The following is a 22,143-nucleotide window of genomic DNA, read 5'->3' as shown; positions in this document are numbered from 1 at the left end:
GCACATGCAGCAGTGTGTTAGGGTCTACTGTGTTTGTGTCACACACACACACACACACACACACACACACACACACACACACACACACACACACACACACACACACACACACACACACACACACACACACACACACACACACACACACACACACACACACACACACACACACACACACACACCAGTTCATACATTATCAACAAGTATGGCCATTGAGTGGAAATTAATTTGCCACCGGTAATGAATAGAGACATATCGCTGAGATGCGTAAAAAAGCAAGCGAGCTGCCAGCGATTACCTGCTGGAATCAGCCTTCATCAATATCAGGATAATTACAAAGCACTTCTGGCAGTGCGTGAAATGAACGGAGCGTGCAACAGATTGGGCAGCGGCCATAGATGTCTGCAGATATTAGGGCCTCCTTCTCACAAAGCTTATACCTGAACAGACCCATAAGACAACACTGCTTTAGCAGGTTCAGGAGAGCAGAGAGATTTTCATATTAAACAAGCGGAAAACAGTCAGGTAGAATAGAGCAGCAATGGCCATGACGGAGTATAATAGAATTGTACAGTCTTGACATACAGTAAAAAAGAAAAGGAGCAAATAATTGTGATAGAAAAAGCATGTGAGTAAAATACAAAGCTGAGAGCAGAGCAGGATCGACACTGATACAACTGAATGAAACATAAACAAAAGACTACGAAGGAGGAACAGAAGAATGTTGATTTCATAACTTGCACACGTTGTGATAAACAGCTTTCACAGATTGGCCCATTGGCAACACATTTCCAGTTTTCCCTGAGCACTCAAATGAATACCTGATTTAAATGTTGAGGTTTGAAAGAGTGCGTAATTAAGATACCAAAATGTGACTGGATGTAGTAGGCCATCCTGGTATTTGCATACTGCAATTGACATCATGTAATAGGACATCCAAAATATTTGTTCTGCCATACTAAATAGCAGGGAAGTATGGGTATGGTTCTTGATTCAAGGCATAGCTAGCTGACGACTACCTTACGATCTCAGAGACCTACAGTGATAGGTTTTTCTCAAGCATATACAGCAGAATAAAATGTTCCATAGACATTCACTCGATCTAGAATGGAAGATGGGACTCTGTAAAGTAGTTTGAGTAGAGTAGGAGAGGGAGGGGTAAGCTCAGGGTGTCGACCCATGTCCTTTTTCCCAGACTTCCCTTTCCGTGTCTCACATGGAACCACTTTGCCCCCCCCCCTCCCCAGTGCCCTCTCCTTACGCTCTGGGCTCAGACAACGAGCTCAGAGGCAGTATTGGGTTTCTCTCTCCAGCTGAAGGGGTTACTTCAGTCCATCTTCTGGGATGAAAAGATGACTTTCTTTTTTTTCTTTTTTTTTTTTTGCAGGTGAGAGGTTTCGGGGGAAGGAAGGAAACTATTACATGAGGGGTTGAAGGGGGGGGGGGGCAGGAGACGCAGAATCTCCCCCCCCGTTTGAGGAGTATAGGAAGAGGATCTGGATCCCCAAAGAAACCCGAGATCTCAGGAAAATAAGGCTCTGGGAACGAACCAAGAAAAACTTCCGTGACTTCCATCCTCGTCCCCCGTCCCCGTCCAAAAGTGTTTCCCCATAATGGGCTCATAGTTCTGCAAAGAGGTGCACTACCAGAGGCAGGAGGGGGGGGGGGGGGGGCTCAAGGCCCCACAGACTCAGACAGACATGTGTGAAAGCAGGAATACACAGAGAGCACCCCATGAGAACCGTCGCAAAAAACATCAGACCACTTTCACCGCTTGCTTCTACTGCTTTACCACATTGAAGGTTATAAATTTGAAGATTTGAAGTAAGGCAAATAGTACATTTTCTGATTTTTTGTCTATTTTGCTTCCATGACACGTCGTCTTTTATACTAGCATAAATCAAAGGCATCAAACGGCAGAAAACATTTTTTTTTAGACCTGTACGTATTCATTTCTGAATTATTAAATTAAAAAAGGTTGTATCCAAAACCCTTTTTGTAAAAACTTTGCACACTGATTTGTAAAAATGAAATAACGCTTTTGACTTTGGCTTTATCCAACATTTAAAACTTTGGTTTTTGGGGGTGCCCTTAGCTCAGTTGGTAGGGCGTCCCCCCCATGGGCCTCGGCCAGCAGCGGACCCGGGTTCGATTCCAGCCCGCGGTCGTTCTCTGCATGTCACTCCCCTCTCTGCCCCATTTCAACTCTGTCTCTACGCTATCAATAAAGCATAAAAATGCCAAAAGAATATCTTTAGAAAAAAAAAGAACTTTGGTTTTTAAAGAAATGCCAATTACGGTAGTTAGATGTTGCCAAATTTGCAAGATTTCAGAAAATATTGTCATACAAAAAATAATGATTTTAATGCAAGTAATCAACTGGCAAAGTTTCATAAATATATCTGTTAGTAAAATCTTTACCCTATTCACTTGCAGTATCTCGCCTCGAATGTCATGTTTTGGCTCCACTGACACCTACAGGTTTTTGAAGAATGATCGAAACTAGTCACAGCTGTTGGGCTTTTGCGGTCAGCGGGAGATTGACATATCTGGGAGAATTTTTTAAATGCCGGTCTTGATTCCCAAATCAGGGAAATTCCATCCTTCAGAGTTTTCATATTGTTCCCATTTGGTCTGGACGGACGCTTGGAGCGAGCTCTCGCACGCAGTCGCACATCAATCACTGCCTTATTGGGGGGGGGGGCTGGTGGATTTGGCGGTAAATAATGCTTTTTATCCAAGGAATGGGATTGTATAATTGCAGCTTTAATTTGACCTGGCGTTCAAGCTCAGAGCTGGATTGTGAGGCTGTTTGATGAACTCTACAGCCTCCTGAAAGTCTTCCCTTTGTGCTGCTGTGTTGGACGACCAAGTGGCTGCAATCAAAACTTAACCACAGACAAGTCATCTTGGCAGTTGCAAACTACCTTGCTCTAACTGTCATGATTTAAGTTGATGACAGGAATGTAATACAATAATAGTCACAGTTGTTGTTCTCTTACCAAAATGAATCATTCAAATCTATTCTTGCACAAAAACGCACTGCAAAACCAGTGGGTAGGCCTCACTGTCCGTGAGTGACTTTAAAAGACACATTATTATGCATTGTGTAAAAATGGGGCTTTCTTTCGCTCACATATAACAGTTGGATAAAGGCCTGCTCAAGTGGACGTGTTGCCCACTCGCCAGGTGACAAATTGCTGGCGTGATTTAACCGAGGCACTACTTGCTAAGTTAATATCTAGCATTGATCTCTTGATTGATCACTTGTTCACTGGCTAATGACTGTGACCGGACTGATTTGAAATAATATGTCTCAACGGTGGAGAGAGAGGGGGGATAAGGATCGCAGTATGAACGTTTTTTCTCGGGGAAGTAAACCGCTGTGAAAAATCAGCTTGAAAGGGCCCGGAGGAAATTGAGACAATATCAGAAAGAAAATGGCTCAATCTAGGTAGTTCTTTTTTCTTCCCCCTACTGATCAGAAGGGGCTCACTTCCATGACTACCGCTGGTTCTCCTTCACATCTGGTCGAAGGGGCAATTTACTCTGACGACTGGAAAGGTTAAACCACTAAAAATCTAATATTTGCCTAGAGGGGGTCAAGGCCCTGCAATTACAAGGTACAATCGGCGGAGGGCTAATCAGCTAATAGTAGCGCGTATACCGGAGGGCCTCGGCTGGGCAAGTAGGAACCACTGATCAGAAGCTCTCTTCTCTTTCTGCCTCTCCTGTTTACTTATCAAACCCCTGTTCTCATGTTCAAGGGCCCCCAAACACACACACACACACACACACACACACACACACACACACACACACACACACACACACACACACACACACACACACACACACACACACACACACACACACACACACACACACACACACACACACACACACACACACACACACACACACACACACACACACACACACACACACACACACACACACACACACACACACACCCCTCAAGGCACAGGGGAGTAAATTTAGCTCCTGACGCTGTCTAATACTAGATGGGACCGCGCCACTCGGCTAGAAAGTAGCCCCTCCTGTGTTAATCAGTATCTGCGGCCTTTGTTGCGAAATGATCTCAAATTACTTTGCTCCAAGTCTGGCAGGCATTAACACCTCGACAAGGAACGGGATAGGTAGGGATATGTAGCCTACGCCGAGGAGGAAAACAACGTGCAGATGTGTGTGTGTGTGTATGTGTGTGCATATGTGTGTGTGTGTGAGTGTGTGTGCGTGTGCGTTTTAAGGCCCACGTTGACGTCACGTCTCTGAAGGATGTGTGTGTGTGTGTTCTACAGCGCTGTGTACACGATTGCTCTTTGACACACATTTCCTAATTGACTGAGTATCAAGAGCGGGATTAGTGTATAATATATCAGAACTGTCTGGCGCGCAACACTTTTGAACAAGGCTCGAGGAACAATTACTGGTAATTAAATATGTGCCAGTTACTAGGAAAAGATAATTATGTCCTTGGTGTATAACACCAATTAATTACTTTTATTTCAGCGAGCAAAGCTTTTAAACGGCAGTGGAAGCCATTTGACGAAAAGGCGCACCCGTGTTTGAGTGCAAGCAACCTCCGTGTTTGCTAATGTGGAAGTTGTGTGCTGCTGCCGCCATTGCTGCAGAGATCAGCATTAAAGGCGATGCACGTGGAATTTGTTAAAGGTACAGTGTGTCAAATTTTTGGCCATTTTTTGCCACAATAGACTTGGTTAAATGAAAAATTCTTTTCACAAGTATGTTAATAGTGTAATTAGTGTATAATCACTCAAGAATAAAAGTTTTTTTTATTACCTTAGAATGAGACTTTTATATCGGTACGCTGAGGACACCATGTTGCCCCGCCATGTTTCTACAGAAGCACAGAACGGACAAACATGAGGCAGTGGTGGATGATGCCATCTATTGAAGCTAACTTCTTGTCCATGGAGGCCACCATAGCTTCTGTAAATTCAGGGAGGGGTTAGCAAGGGAGCGTTGCAATCAGAAATCTCCCCACTAGATGCCACTAAATATTCCGATGTTACACGCTGTACCTTTAAATGAGAATCAGTCATGTCACGTTGCAGTAGTTTCAAAACAACCATAAGAAAAAAAATTCTGAGGTATTAGTTGCAAAACAAGCTTTTCCAAGGCCACAGTCATAATGTTTCTTCTTTGTTTTTCTACCTCTCTCCTTTCCCTCCTTAGGCATTAAACATTGACATAATTGGCTAAATGAAAAAGAGACTTCTTTGGGGGAGGGCACAGCTCAACTCTCTCTCTTGCTAAGAGGATTGGTCAGATTGGATATACAGTATAGGACTTTGGAGTGCTGCGTATATTCCTCACACCTTTTTTACTCCTCACACTGAGATAGCAGCAGTCATTCACACATGTATAGGCCTACCATGTATATGCTCTCAAGTGGGTTTTCAAGAATCGGATTAGCAAATGATCTTATTTTGGGTCGCCCGCCTTCCAATGTCTAACTTTGAAATACCTGTGGCCAGATCATTAGTAATCTATTAAATCCACGGCCTAGAAATGGTTACACCGCAGGTCCCTGTGAGAGAAACGTGGTTGATGTTGCCCCCCCCCCTCCTCCCCCCCGCCCCCCCGCGCCCCCCCTGGCTTTGGTTAATGAGATACAGAGTGAGACTGGTCCTGCAGCACAGTGCTTTTTATCTGCCAGCTCACTCGCGACTCCTGCATCGACTAAGGCTTAATCCACGCATCCATGCAGTCTTTTTACGTGAATAGCCTATCTACGTGAAAATAAGACTACAGTTAATGTGTTGCCTGCTGTGTGTGTGTGTGTGTGTGTGTGTGTGTGTGTGTGCACGTGCAAAGTGAATGGTGTGTCTAAGCTGAACATGCAGCATGGGAATAGGAATGTTTACATGCACGCCAATGTGTGTTTGCAGGTGTACCTCTTTTGATGGCATTATGTGGACTGTCTAACCTGGAAATGCCAGGCTATGGACAGTCCACAATTTGCAAAAACCAGGTCGCCACAAGGTCAAACATTCAAATCTCAGGGTCAAGACATTTGCATGCAGAGTATTGTATTGTATACTATTGCTTTTGACTTGCTTTTTTTTTGCATACAATAAATACACACACCTTACTGTTCATGCAAACAGGAACTTATACACAGTCTGACAGTATGAAAATAAAAGCAAGATGTGTATGGTTTTTTGCAGTTCTTTAATACGTTATGTTTTGTTTTCCGGATCTTCCTGGAGCTGTCCAACCAGAATTTGGATTTTTTTTCAGTTGTTCACAGCTCACTTCTCTTTTGTGTTAGTGCATCGCCACACTATTTTATGTGTGCGACTTCACTCTGCGTGCAAATGTATGATATGTGTTTCTAAGCTGAAATATGTTTGTGTTGCTCATGCACGATACTTACGTAGACAAGTGTGTTTGTCTCCAGGTTTACTGTAGAGTTGAGGTTAGTCATGTAGTGGTGATGGTCAAGGTTAGTTCTCTTGATTTTGTTCCATGCGATGTCCAACTAAATGACAAAATAAAAGTTTGTGAACACGCGTGTGTGCGCATCTGGCATTTTGTACTAAAACATGAGACCACAACAACATCATTTATTTAATCATAATAAGTAAGTACAGTAAGTATATGCCGCGTGTTTCTCAGCGAACATACACATGTCGCACTTGCAACAGGCTTGTGTGAATGTTCATGTGCATGTATTTTATAGTATGTATAGTATAGCGTGCACATGTGGATGTTTATTTCTGTGCATGCTTGTTTACATATTTGCATTTTGTGTGTATTTGCATGAAAAGGTGTGCTTGTATGAGGGAGTTTGTATGTGTGTGTGTTTGTACGTATGTGTGTGAGAGAGAGAGTGTGTGTGTGTGTGTGTGTGTGTCTTACCAGTTCTCTGGAGGGGCTGTGTGTGTGTGTGTGTGTGTGTGTGTGTGGTGTGTGTGTGTGTGTGTGTGTGTGTGTGTGTGTGTGTGTGTGTGTGTGTGTGTGTGTGTGTGTGTGTGTGTGTGTCACAGCGGCCGGCTCCCCCTGGATCTAAGCGGTATTGACAAACCCATCAGAGCTGGTGATGCATGGGGCTGCCTGGTCGCTCCCCTCTCCCGCCCTCACTGAGCTGACATGCTGTCACCTTGGTAACTGCTGCCGGGGGGGAACGCACGGCCTGCTGGGACGGGCTGACCCCAGCTAGCGGCCGGCCAGCGGGGAGTGTGTGTGTGTGTGTGTGTGTGTGTGTGTGTGTGTGTGTGTGCCTGTGTGAGGGGGGGCTGAGGAACCAACAGACCCCTGCCACTGTCTCTCTCCGATCATCGATCCGTCTGCTGTGGAAAAGATAGAACAAACACATAGACACAAAGAAGAAAATTAAATCCAACTTGGAGACACTCAAAGACACAGCCACATGAGTGTTCACACACACACACACACACACATACACACACACACACACACACACACACACACACACACACACACACACACACACACACACACACACACACACACACACACACACACACACACACACACGTTGGGTTGGACTCACTCACGTTCCCACTAAAGGGACCGCTTCAGAGTTGGTTTGGAAGTGTAACAAGACCACTTCTTCAACAAGGTTTCGGTCTGCTTGTTTGGTCCACCTCTGGTATGATCGCTATGTTCTAACCTGCGCAAACGAACCGCAGCAAAAGTGAAAGTGAACCCGAGTTTGTTTCAATCGAACCAAAGCGTCCTTATTGTCGGTCTGTTGATGTGAAAATGTGACTGTCCTGATAACAAACTCAAATGACAAAGTGCTAAATGTCAAAAGTGTCACTCAAAGTATTACCCCTAATCCAACACTACCAAACACCATCTGCTTCAGAATCTCTCTGTTGAAGTCATCATCCTGCGTGTGATGTGTTGTGCTCATGAAGCAGAAAAGTCCTGACATGTAATTTGAGAATGTCTTCCTCATTACTTATTTTTCGAGGTTACCATGTCATTACTTGGCAACCTGTGAATCCCTCTCTCTGTACGGCCGTGCCAACGTAAACAGCGATTGTTGGCAACGACCCATTGGCGGCAGGCGTCAAATTTCTGCGAATATTTTTTTGGTCCTTTGAAAATGTTGACCGGCTTTTTTCTTTGACACTAGGGTTTTTGGACGCATTTTTGGAAGATGCATGGGCCTGGCTTGATGCATGGGGGCGGAGATAGGTTCAGATCTCACTCGGGAGTGAGGGATTATGGGTAGAGGGAACGAGAAGTTCTGACATCACAGGCTGCGACTTTACTCTCTCTGGGCAACGTGTTCAAAGATAACTCACTTGATAACGTGCCACTCCTGCCACTAGGTCCTGACGAAGTCTCTTTGGAAATATTGGTTCCATTTAATTAACCCATTTAATCCCATCGGTCACAAAAGTGACCGTAAAAAACATTTCCAGTTTAAAGGTCCTAAAAATGTTACTGAATGGAGAATCAACCTATTTCCAGAAAATACTGATGTTAAAAAAACTCCCAAACACATTTGTGCAGTTTCATATGTTTAGTGTAAATTGTCACATGATCAGAGCTGATTACTTCCTGGTTGCACCATCCGAGGAGGATGGCTGCATCAAAGCACCAACAAAAGAGGTCAGTAAAGAGGGTTAACATAAAGATGAGACAAATATTTTTGGTACACATCATCTTCAAGGTGTCTAGTATTGACAGGTCTATTTACCTTAACTCAACTATGTTCAGTATGGTCACAGCATGAGTAAAGTTGTTGATGGCAACAATAGTGACCGGTGGGATAACACAGTGTAGCTAGCTAGCTAACTTTCTACTCTGTTCTTCCTTTTAGCTTAACTTTGAATGAAATTCTCTGTATGTTGGACCTTGTGGACCCTTCAGACAAGGCATGCAACATTACAGTTGTCCCTCAAAGTGAGAAAGACGCTGTCGTCAGTGACTGTGACAGTGATGGGTCAGACATGGACTTTGAGGGTGAGACAGGCCATTTGCCCGCTAGGCTGCTAAACGCAAGTGCTGAACTTATGCAAAGAAATTATGAAACAGATGTTATCAGTGATGATAACTCCCTCCTCACCACTACCCCACTTCCACCTCCTGTTGATTCTGAAGAGCCATGTTCATCTACCCACCAGACAGACAGGGTGCAGACAGACGAGCCAAGGACCAAGTTGCAAGTGGTCAAAAATAAAAACCGAACCTTCAAATGATCTAAGAGGCCTGTCACAGCAGGTATTCCAAAACACACAGTATACAGCCCAAATGCTGCAGAATGTGTTAAACAAAACTGCCCCAGCCCAATGGATGTTTTCCTACTAATGTATCCACCCACCCTTAGAGAGCTAACCCTTGAAATGTCCAACCTCTACTCCACCCAGACCAAGGGCAAGCAACTGAGTCTAACAATGGATGAACTCTTAACATTCTATGGAATACTGATCACATCTGGGTACAGCTCTGTCCCAAGAAGACACATGTACTGGTCACTTGACAATGATGTACACAATGAAAGCATTTCCGATACAATGCGAAGAAATCGCTTTGATGAAATAATGGCATCAGTTCATGTGGTTGATAACACTCAAATCACTGATGATCCATTTTTTAAAGTCAGGCCCATCTTTGCTGAGCTCAATCAGTCATATAAAATCATGCCATTTCAGGAATGGCTGTCAGTGGATGAAAGTATGGTCCCATACTATGGCCGACATGGATGTAAGCAATTCATAAAAGGTAAACCAATCCGTTTTGGTTACAAGCTATGGAGCCTTGCCTCATCGAGTGGTTACATGCATCACATGGAGCCATATGGTGGTTCCCACACCCTCCTTCCTGAGACTGGGTTAGGTCAGGGACCCAGCGTAGTTCTTGGCCTTGCAGAGCAGGCTGAAGTGCCTCAAGGTTGCAAATTCTTCCATGACAACCTCTTCACTTCGCTTGCACTCCTCGGTGAAATGACAAAAAGAGGGTATGGGAGCTGTGGAACAATGAGACAAAATCGTCTGTTTGATGTCCCATTCACATCACAGAAAAAATTCATGAAATTCCCCCGGGGAACATCTGAAGTCCTGACTGAGGAAGAGAAGCTGTTGGTCCGTTGGAAAGACAACAACATTGTCACAGTGGGGACAAACATGGAAGATAAATACAGTGAGACCTCTGTAAAGAGATGGAACAAGCAGCGGCGTGCATTTGACACAGTCAAACAGCCAAAATGCATCAACCAATACAATGAGCATATGGGTGGTGTTGACCTTCACGATCTACAGGTTTCAAGATACCACATCTCGATCAGGTCCAAAAAATGGTGGTGGCCCATCTTTGCATGGTCCCTCAGCAGTGCACTAACAAACAGCCATCTCTTTTACAGAGATGTCATAGGAGGGACCATTGACCTGCTCACCTTCTCACGTACAGTGGCACAGTCTCTTATGCAAAGGTTTGGCAGAAAACCACTGAGCCACGGAAGGAAGTCTCTACTGGCTGCTTCTGTAGAAAATCAGGGAAGATTTGACAAAACTTCTCACTGGCCAATCAACACCATGCATCGATTCCAGAGATGTCGTCATTGTGACAAACGCACTACTTATGCATGTGAAAAATGCACAGCACCACTGCACATTGAATGTTTCAAGGCCTACCATGGGCAGTAGAAAAAGAGATCGGGATAGATAAAAAAAGGGCTAGAAAAGCCAATAAAAGAAAAATAGAAAAGTCTGCAAGAAATAAGGAGTAAAACATACTATAGGATGAAATGTTGACAAAAAAGAGGTTTTTGAAAAGGTCAGTTCATATCAGTCAAGCAATGACCATAGTTGTGATGCACATGCACTTAGTTCTGAGGCCTTTATGTACAGTAAGTAAAGTTTTGTTTAGTGCAGGCTTCTACTTGAATGCAAGTTACCTCTATTCTGAGTGGTCCGTTTAGTTTTAAAGACGCATATGACTACTCCATAGTGTTCAGTGAATGTTGCACTAAAATGTTACAATTACAATGTTAAAATGAATTATGCACTAAAATACTACTAGTATTAAACAAAAGTGCAAGGTCAAATGTTACAACAAAGTTACCATATGAATGTTTTAATAAATGTTAAGATAATAATGTTAATGCTGATGGGTGTCTTTTCGTTTTTGCTTTCATTTGTCGTATTCATGTTTTTCATATGTGAAACAGTCACACTAACATGTGATAAAGAACACTAGCATATTTTAATACATGCTGATACTGGTACTGCCAGTAACAAAGCTCTATATTCCAACCCAGATATAATTGAGCTGAACTATGAGAAATTTGATGACTGGAAACAAGAAAAACATAAAATCAGTATATACATTATCCCACCGGTCACAATTGTGGCCGACAATAAAACACACTTTTTAACCTATTTTTCCATGAAAATTTCCCAAAATAATGATAGACTATTTCAAAGGGTTACCAATAGCACATGATTTGGATATTTTCATGTCTGGAAAAAATTTGGGATTAAATGGGTTAATTTTATCTTTCGCTACAAGAAAATGTCCCACCTTTAATTAAACTCTGGCACTTACTAATGTTGCATTTTTATACTATTCCCCCACTAAGTGATATTATTTCTTCTTCTATAACTGAAATATAGCATGAAAGACTAAGATGCTCCCTTATTGCAGTAACACCCATTGGAGTGATCATGGACAACGTCAGCATCAACAAAGTGTCATCACATGCAGCCAATCAACAGAGGTCTACACGGAAATTGGAGTCAGTTATTCTGGAGAATGCTTGTGCCAAAATCACCTTTTGTCAAAATCAGTGAATATCTCCTCATTCGCTACCTGTACTGTGCGGGCGCTGAAAATAACAAATCCAGTGCTAATACACAGTATAGGCTCTGATTGGTTTATAGCTACAGTGTGCCCTTACGTTAACATACCAGTTTACAGAGCCTAGGCTATGTATTATCTCTGGATTTTGTTTAAGGCACACTCAGTATGTACAGGTAGAGGTCCCTTTAGGAGATATTCAATGATTTTGACAAAAAGTGATTTGACAACAATCATTCCCCAGAATCGCTGACTCCGACTTTAAATAAAAGTCAATTTAGGATACTTTTTATTAATGAAACAATGATTGCACTGCAGGGCAATATATTTTAAAAACAAGACTTCCAGGGAATCTCTTCAATTTTCAGTCAAACATATAATGAGGCTCTTAAACCTTTCCAAAAACTAAAAAACTACATCAAAATGCCATCGTCATTAGTTACCTTTGATTAAAGCAGCTGATCTGAGTGGAGATAATGTCAGCAGCGGTGGTGGATGCGTGACGCGGCCACTGGGTGGCGCTGTAGGTCAGGGAAGCTGCAGACGGGAGACCCACTCCGATGCCTGACAATCGCAGAGCATAGGGAATATGTTTGGATTATATTAGATTGGTTTATTGAGGAAATCATTTGTGTAAAACCATAAAATAATTGTTGTTATTTTGAAAAGCATAAATAAACTGGTTTGGATGCTTTGCAATAAGTTAATATACTATTAGTAGGCCTAGACATACACACACCACTGTTTTCCGAGCATTTCATTTATGAGAAAGGGAAGAGTGAATATTTCATTATGCACTATAGAAAAGCAGCATTACAGTTTATTCCTGTTGAAACGTTTGATATTAAAAAATGACAAAATCTGTCTTTAGGATGAGTTTGAACACGAATGAGACCAGTACGTGACAACATATCCAAACACAAATTTAATGTCTCTGATTTATTACATAAAATTCCTTTCTTTCTTTCTTTCTTTCTTTCTTTCTTTCTTTCTTTCTTTCTTTCTTTCTTTCTTTCTTTCTTTCTTTCTTTCTTTCTTTCTTTCTTTCTTTCTTTCCTTGTATAGAACTCACAATGCTGCAATATGTGTGCATGACAAAAGGGCGAAAATGCAATTAAATCATTGTAGAATTGACACAGATATTATATGTTGATGCCAAGAGAATCAAACCTTCAAGTATAAAGTGTCTTTGTATTAGGCCTACTGTGTCACAGTATAGATACTAAAAAGTTACTTAAATCTTATTACGCACCTCTTGGGCAGTTATACGATCATTGTGAATATGATGTTTATTATATGGGATGACACGAATGTAGCGTATCTCTTTTTAGAAAAACATTCAATCAATACAAACACTAAAACAACTAGAGGATTATTATAAAGGGCTTTTATATTATTCTGTTTAGGCGCAGTTCAAATGCTATAAATACAAAGCCTTTTTCTCACTTTAACTTGACATATTTAAATAGGAAATGATAGATTTTTCTACGGGACTATTTGTCAGTTATGAATGCGTTTCGGTTGTGAATTCCAATCCACCAGCACAATCGCTCATGTTGTTGATTTAAAGGCGTTAAATCCGCATTTGGAGAGAGAGAGAGAGAGAGAGAGAGAGAGGGAGGAAACTTTGAAATGCAGACAGACAGGCAGATGAGATGCTGAAGTACATTACTTCTCTCTCTCTCTGTGTGTGTGTGTGTCTGTGAGCTGTCTTCAGACCCCCCTCCTCTACCTATCCATCCTGCCTGCTCACAAAACCATGACCTTCACAATTTATAGAGAGGAAACCCCCGAGAGTCACGTCACATATTTTCAAACGTCCTGGCTCCTCTTCTTCTGCTGCTGCTGCTGCCACCACCGCAAAAACGAATAGAGACTTGAGAAGAGCTATATTTACATGGAGGCCCGGACCGGTATCATGGATTGTACTTTAGAAGCTGTCATGGATTTGATTTTTGATTTTTTTCCATTGTGAAAAGGTGGAAAAGTGTATGTGCACAATACTAAATAATAATCAATATAATAATATTGAGAGTAATAATAATACATAAATAAGTGAATAAATTACTGGAGCCGTTTCACATCATTTTAGACCCTTGTGAATGGCCAATTCATGTACATTTGAAGCAAAAATAACTACTGCAAAAAAAAGATATAGTCTATCAAATGTATTTGAATTACATTTGAAATAAAATCCAAAATGAAACCAGTGACGACGAATGAGATTAATTGATGCAGTCTATGCTGTAAATAATATTACAATTTATAAAATTTTTAAAAAAAGTATAGGAATATTTTTTAGGAATAGGAAAAGTGGATCTGACGCTGTTGCCACTTTGGTAATGACAGAAATAAATGCAGAATAAAAAGAAAACAAACCACCGTAATTACTGTTAAAAAATAATAGCAGAAATATTAATGAGCAGTGCCAGCCAGACATACCGGGATATTTTGAAATCCACGTGGAAGAGGAAGGCTCCCCACAGAGACCATGCGCACAATAATCCATATTCATGCGCTCGACACGTGGAGCATGAATGGGGGAAACCTTTTGTGGATGCGTATACGTTTTCAGGTTACATTGAGCCTGCCACCATAGAGTTTTTATTTCATTTCGTTTATACATATAGGCCTAGGTGATGCACAGTGCAATAACTAACAAATCACTATATGATATAATAAAAGCGTGAGTCTGTATTTTACCTCATTAAGAGTGCAAACAACTTTCTATTTGAGCTGCTGTAACCTCCTAGACACATAATAAAAGAATTACAATACGTTTTTTAAAGTGATTTAATATATAAAAAGTGTAATGAAACTCCAGACGTGCAGCCTTATAATAAAACATATTGTATAAAACAGCAATATAACGTATATGAAAGCTGTTATTTAAATACACTCAAGGTGGGCCTAATCATATAGCAGCATAAAGTGTAAAAGACACATTGTCTTTAATTGTAATATAATATATATAATTTAATTATTGCTCAGGCAGGTGTATACAATATAAAGCTGAGTGATTACAGTTGATTTTTTTGTATGTTTCTATGTCAGTGTCTGATGGAAAGGCGCTGGTTATACTTTTAAACTACTGCCCTGTCTGGGCCACTGGCGTCCTGAACTAATAGAAAACTAAAGTACTGCTACAGTAAAGGGCCTGGACGCCCACACGCACATGCACGCGCACTGCTGTAAACATGGACATCGGGTTTTGAAGACCAATTGAAAAAAAGGCAAAACTGTTGGAGAGAACAGTCCAACCAAAACCCATTATGAAATTTGAAGTCTGATTTTTTTGTGTCTTTTGCCTTAAAATACAACTGCAATAAAAAACACAGGCATGTATGTGGGCTTCATCTTGTAGGAAAGCTCAAAGTGTTGCACTGAAAGTCTCGTGCGCCGGGGCAACTATTGCACGGGCTTATCCTAGCACGTCATGTGACTTTGCATGTAGGAGCAGCACAGGAGCTGAATGCACAAAGAGCGTAAGGTTAACAGGCCACGGTGGAGCCTCGCTTCACAGTGCACGCATTTTTAAATGCGAATTATTCAGTTTTTACTTATTTTGTGAGCTTACGCAAAGTATGCATTTTATAATTTTGAACAATAGCAACTAAATAAACAGCAGCCTAATGTTCCTCATCATTAGTTTGGATTGGAACATTTTCCAAAACACGGCAAATCAACACATTTTGGAAATAAACAGCATAACAAAGTTTTTTTTTTGGGGGGGGGGGGGGGGGGGGAACTGCGTTCAGACGTGGCGCGTCTCCGCTGCCACTTCCACTAATGGAGACAAAGAAAAATGATGCCTACTTTCTCTATATCATTGAATTCAGTTGCTAAGCAACTAGTATGGGAAATCATCCGCGAAATTCAAATCCTGCAGCGAGGGGAGGGGGGAGGTGGGGCACGTTTTGTTGAGTTTTGCTGAATAGGCGAGAAAGACAACTCGAGAAGAAGAGAAGAATGAAAGAAAGGGGAGAAAAAGTTTCAAACACGTTTGCCTCTTTGCAGCCGTGACGGAAAAATAGTCATGTAAAACAATAACACTGCTAACACCAAAGCTACAGCACGGACTATAGGCCTAGATAATGCAGAATTATCTAGATAAAATAACAGATGCAATAGTGTCAATTCTCTTTAGGATATCTGTTGGATATTATTTTATACGCGCAAAAAACAACCATCCTTTCAAGACTCCCTCACACAACAAGAATCCTGATATGAATCTTGCAGCACTCTGACATGTCAAACAAGCTCTCCAGCGTCTCATACAGCAGCAAGCTCAGCTCAGCTCTGGACAGACAGACAGACAGACAGACACAATCAATATAAGCTCCGTGACCCTGTGCCCCGCATCTTTACGCACGCTGCTCTCTCTCTCTACCTGCAAAGTGCACACCTGCGAGCTGCATCCGCCTGCTATTAATTCCATTTTGCTGTCTCTCAAGTGAATTAATTGTTAGTTTTATTTTAAAAAATATATGTTTTTTTGTGTAGATAACATGTTTTTTTTGTTGAACTGTCTGCACTCACATGTGTGTAAACAGGGCTCTCATGATAATTATACTATCAGTAGTATGGGATGGATGTGTCTGCAACGTAAATATTACATGACATGCATTAGAACAGATTGCCATAACTCCACTCAACATGGATGGACGCGCCTTGTGTGTTTGGAATTTGCTCCCTTTAGGAATTCTTCATGCTCCATTCCATTTCTTTTATTTTGATCATATCATATATATATATATATTATTAATTTTTTTTTTTGGTAAATATAATTTGAGTCTGATGTTGTAGAGGCTCGTGCATTTTGACCTGACCAATATGGCATCAACAGGCAGTAGATGTAAACAAACACAACAGCGAGCCACCGTGCTTGTGTGTGTGTGTGTGTGTGTGTGTGTGTGTGTGTGTGTGTGTGTGTCAGGCCTGAAAACTGACCGCATTTAAATGGTAATAAACAGTTATGATTGGTGATGATAACAACAACGCTGCTGGACATGTATTTAAGCCCGGGCGATAACAGTGGGGGTTATGAGCTGTCAATAAGGCGAATGCAATGTTAATACATCAACTTATCTTTTTTTTTCTTTTTTTCTTATATATTTTAGTAAAAAAATGTATCACGTTTTCAAATAAGTATATTTATGTTTTTTGAGTCCTTTGTTCTGCATTATTTTAACGGAGGTTTTTCGTACCTGGGACAACATAGTCCACCATTTTCTTCATTAGCTCGTGCTGCTTGTGCATGCAAACACATCCCCCCTTTTCCAAAAACAAAATATAAAATATGTCCCAAACATAGACCTCAGAAGACAACGTGATTTTCATTTCATTCTAACAAATTTATTGTGTCTCAATCAGCTCGTACGGAACCACTACTGAAAATTAAATTACAATCCAAAAAATTATCACATCAAAATATACCCTTATTACCTAGAGAACAACGGTCAAAATGTCAGCTTTATGGTGATTTGTGCTCCTTTTTAGAAACCATAATACAAAAATGAAATGACACAAATAAGGGCAAACAACAGAAAGATAAAGGAGAAAAATATTGAAATGAAACATGAAAAAAAAAATATTGGGGGAAAGCATCGTACACAGGAAATTCCTGGGAGGAAGGAGGGGGAAATAAATTACCGTTTGGAATAATTCATATGTATCCCGAATAAAATATTAAAAACAAGTAAGAATTCCGATGAAAAAAATAGAACGTAAATAACTCAAGATCAGTATCTGACCTTAGTGATCTATATTGCCGGCTTTACAGAGTTTTTCGTTTATTAAAACCTACCAAAGAACGCTGCTTTAGAAAGGGGCAGCATTAATAATAGTATATCCACAGCACGCACCCACTCAGTCAGTCAGTCAGTCAGTCACTCTTGGCAACATAATTTTTTTTCTTCCATCTCAAATAAGTGCAGTCGAAGTCTTTTTTTTCTTTCTTTTTCAAATGTCTTTTGCTCTATTTGCTGGAGAGAGGAGAAAAAAAATGAAAATCCACTCACGTCAAGGTGTCATTAAAGTCCATTAAATAATAATAATAATAACAATAATAATAATAATAATTAAAAAAATAACCCCAACAAAATCTTTGAGATCAGTCCTGGGCCTCGAGATGGGGATGAAAAAAATCCCATAATCCTCCGTTTCGTGTGTGTGTGTGGGTGTGTGTGTTTGAAAAGGAAACCACGCTGTCCAAAAAAAAATTTAAATCGAATTTGCTGGGAAATCACAATGGAAGCTTCGTGGATGTCACTCTTATTCGCATTGTTGCAGTTTTCCACCACTGTTATTGTCATATAGGCATCACATGGAGAGAGAGTGATAGGAAGGCGCTTCAGTCCCATTTCTAAATATACAAAATGCCCGCTGCTCCTTTGTGTTTCTTCAATCAAAAACAGCACAACAAGGAGGGAATGTTTGTCTTTTTGGGAGAGATGGGGGGGAAAAGGGCAAAAAAAATTAGTTATAGGAAAAAAAAATCAATACGTGGGTTTCCTCTTGGCGGGTGTTTTTAATGCGCCAAAATTACCTGGTGGAATGAACTTGTAGTTGTCACCCTCTGGTCGCTCGCCTCACTCGCATCTTTTAAGTAATCTACTAAAAAATGCCCCTGAAAGAAAAAAGCAGAAAAGGATCCTTTTAGGTTAAGACATTTCAGGGCCAGCATTGGAAGAAGGCTGTTTGTTTTGCTGATGAGGGTGTTGAGGGGGTTGGAAAAAGGAGTGAGGGGAGGGGGGGACAAAAGACGATTTGCTTGAATTTTTTTTCTTTGTTTTGCTTTTTTCTGGTGTAAAAAATATAACATCATTTTTGCAGTCTCATTCATATTCCCTCACAATCACAGTATCAAAAAAATGTGGGCTATCCTGGTGCGATAGTCTATGTTAATATCATCATATAAAATACTCTTTTTTCTATGTTTCACTGAACATTCGTTTGCAGTCCATGGAGGAGGGGGGCGGCGTTTCTGCACTCACGTTTCCGACCTGCGAGTACACATCCTCCGGCGTCTGCGCCACTCCCGGCGGCGTCATCCGCTTCTCCTTCTGCCTCCTATTGCAGAACCATACGCGCACCACCTCCTTCTCCAGCTGCAGGTTGTCCGCCAACGACGTGATCTCCTGAGCCGAGGGCTTGGGACACTTGAGGAAGTGGCTCTCCAGCGCGCCCTTTACGCTCACCTCGATGGAAGTCCGCTTCTTGCGCTTCCTGCCCTGCGCCGCGATCTTGTCTATGCTGGTGGGACTGCCCGTGGTCGAGTCGGCCTCCTCCAGCCACTTGTTCAGCAGCGGCTTCAGCTTGCACATGTTCTTGAAGCTCAGCTGCAGAGCCTCGAAACGGCAAATGGTGGTCTGCGAGAAGACGTTGCCGTACAACGTACCCAGAGCCAGCCCCACGTCCGCTTGCGTGAAGCCCAGCTTGATCCGCCGCTGTTTGAACTGCTTGGCGAACTGCTCCAGGTCGTCCGACGTCGGCGTGTCGTCGTCCGAGTGCGGGTCGTGGCCGTTATTGTTGACTCCGCCGTGGTGCTGCTGCTGGTGATGGGCGTGCTGGTGGTGATGGTGGTGCAGGTGGCTTCCGACGTGATCCAAATCTGGCGTGTCCCCTCTCACCAAACCCGGGTGCACTAGGCTCTGACTGCCGGGGCTGAGCATCCCATTCACGGTGAACCCTCCAGACTGGGAGTAGATGAGAGATTGCTGCTGTTGTTGCTGTTGTTGTTGTTGTTGTTGTTGTTGTTGTGAGTTAATGTGAGCAGCGGTCGCGCTCCCCCAAGCCCCAGCGTGCGTCTGGTGTGGAGCTAAGTGAGACGGTCTGTGGTGCAACGCGGTGCCCGTGTGCAGGTCGTCCCTGCCGGGGTTCTTTACGTCTTGCTGCTGGGGACTGCCGGTCATTCCTACGGGACTCGACGACCACGGAGAGCCAGCTTCGGCTGCTGCTGCGGCTGCAGCAGCTGCAGCAGCTGCGGCGGCGTGCGGTCCGAGCGACGTGACCCACTGGTGTGCATGGCTCAGCATGCTGTGCCCGCCGTTGCTCGCTGCAACCATGGCGCCTTGCATAAAGTCACTCTGCACCATCTTGATCGAAGGGTCTCCCCGGTAGCCCCCACCGGAGGTCACCGCAGCGCTGCCCGGCTGCATGCCACCGCCTCCCGAGTCAGAGTGCACGATGGAGCCCGCTGATAAGATGCTATTGCTGGCCAGATAAGGATTGGAAGCGGCGGTGGCCATTCCGTCAACCCTTATGAATATGTTTGTGGATTAAAAACCACCCACACCCCTCCCTTTCTTTTTTGTACAGTCACTTCTTCTTCTTCTTCGGAGCAGCAGGCAAATTGTTTCTCATGAATTATTCAGAACTTTAAAAGTATAGGGGTAGGTTTTTTGGCGATACCATTGACGCGCGTAAAAATGTAAAAAAAGCTTCAGAAATAAGTGGAGGAAAAGTGAAAACAATCCGCATGTATTTAGCACATTCTAGTTTGAATGAGTTGTTTGTGGCTATCGGCGATACAAAAAGAAAAATCCAGGTTCTTTCAAAAGCCCTTCGAAATCATGTGCAGTCCTGTTTGGAAAGTTTTGCGCTGCTGCTGGGAAGAAATTAAAATTAAAATATACAGGAAAAGAGGCGTCGTCCCGAACAAACTTTTGGTGCTCGCAGAAAAACAAAAATTGCAAATGCTCCACAATGTACAAAGTCCCGGTTTATGTCCACCTTTGGATGAGAAACACATTAGCAGAGTGTCCTCGGCTCTTTTGTAATTCAGTCGCTGAGATGCCTATTCTTTTCACTCTCTTCTTTTATAGCACTGTAGAGCCTATTTCTTTGTTCTGTTTTGATGTATATAAACCTGCCAACCGCAAACTCCCGTTGAAGTACAATCCAGTGGAACAGTGCACGGCGCTGGTCGCGAGCCTCTCCTCTCATTCGCTTGTTCTCTCTCTCTCTCTCCCCACCCTCTCTCTATATCTCTCTCTTTCTCGCTCTCGCTCTCCCTGACAGGACGCGTAGCCCCGCCCCCCTTCCATGACAACGCGAGGATGTTTACCCCCGTGCGTCCCCGTTGATTGGCTACCCGCGGTGTGATTGACAGCTCTCAGCTTCGGAGGGGGGCGCACGAGCCCTCCTTCCGGCTGTTCCGATTGGCTGCTTTTTAATTGCAGTCCAAACAAAACGGGCAACACTAACTTGGTAGTAAATAGTACAGAGATATAGGAAGAAGGAGTAAATAAAAAGGTCGATAAATTGTGACCACACAGTCAAACCATCATGGTGAACTTTGATTATTATTATTTATACATGAAAGTCTCAATATGTGTATTCCTTTGTACACCTGTTTGAAAGTAAATGTTAAAAAAAGATTTAGCTTAAATGTACTTAATAAAAGGTGTTTAAGTAGTTTTCCTCTTACAGACATATTTCCAGGACTAATATGTACGTGCCTTTTGGCATTAAACAAGATATATTGGAATCAATTAGAATGATCTTCTAGCCTGATCTGATTGTGTAATAGAATCAGGAATCCACACTGCCACTGATAAAGTGGGTTATAGGTGGGGTTTAACTCCCTCTGGGGCCACCCATGAAAAATACTGCAAAGACTTAATGAATAAAATAATAATAGAGTTTAAATGGGACCTGCTTTATCTTGTCCTATGAACATAGGCGGCTACATGACGTGCACTGTGTGTATAAGTTCTTTTCGACTCCTGTGAAAGGGTCGTGAGGTGAGTGCACAAAAAGGCTTCGTAAAATAAAAATAATAAAAACGGTTGTGAGGACGCTTCCATGCGTAAACGCAACCTCACTGAAGGACAGTGAAAGTCAGAGAAAGTGGCAACAACCAAAACAAGGGGCCATATTGAGCAGTTTCCTAAGGGGATCGGAGACGTCTGCTTAAGAGAAGAGAGGAAACAAATATAGAGATGTGTAGCCCTTAATATGGCGCACCATCCCTTAAAGATGAGGCACACATCGCCTGGAGATGGATGGGGCCTTTTGTTGGTGCATGCATGCGTGGTTTGACCCCCGAGCTGCGCCTACACGGACGCACCCATGGGTGGTATAGAGCTAAGGTCCCCACTTGCACCCCGATGGTTGAGTTGAGCGTTTCCACTGCAAACTGTTGAGTCCAGCTGACCGTAAAACGAGGCCATGTGGCAGGATTATGCGTATTTGCATTCAAGTGTTGACACAAATCAATTTTGCACACACATCAAGATTTGACTGCAAAAAATTGGATTTCAGGGCAAATATAAGGCGATGGAGTAACTTGTGTACTCCATGCCAGTAGTGCACCAA

At 42.4% G+C, this 22,143-nt stretch overlaps 1 protein-coding gene across 2 annotated transcripts; it reads right to left on the bottom strand.

Annotated features, from left to right (window-relative positions):
• Window positions 1-18,187: 18,187 nt before the first annotated feature.
• Window positions 18,188-20,096, bottom strand: LOC307269705 (POU domain, class 3, transcription factor 3-B-like; the record flags this gene model as incomplete). Of its 2 annotated transcripts, XM_080052712.1 has the most annotated exons (3): window positions 18,188-18,223; window positions 18,371-18,451; window positions 18,819-20,072. In XM_080052712.1, the coding sequence occupies 3 exons, from the start codon at window positions 20,070-20,072 to the stop codon at window positions 18,188-18,190; spliced, it is 1,371 nt and encodes a 456-aa protein (XP_079908838.1). The 2 variants fall into 2 exon arrangements, with proteins under 2 accessions (XP_079908838.1, XP_079908839.1); XM_080052713.1 differs by lacking the exon at window positions 18,188-18,223 and having other exon boundaries at window positions 18,353-18,451; window positions 18,828-20,096.
• Window positions 20,097-22,143: the final 2,047 nt, after the last annotated feature.

The sequence above is a fragment of the Ammodytes marinus genome, assembly GCF_949987685.1.
Source record: "Ammodytes marinus genome assembly, chromosome: 24".
NCBI classification, from domain to species: domain Eukaryota; kingdom Metazoa; phylum Chordata; class Actinopteri; order Uranoscopiformes; family Ammodytidae; genus Ammodytes; species Ammodytes marinus.
The sequence above is the reverse complement of the archived record's forward strand: the minus strand, read 5'-3'. Positions and strand labels throughout refer to the sequence as shown.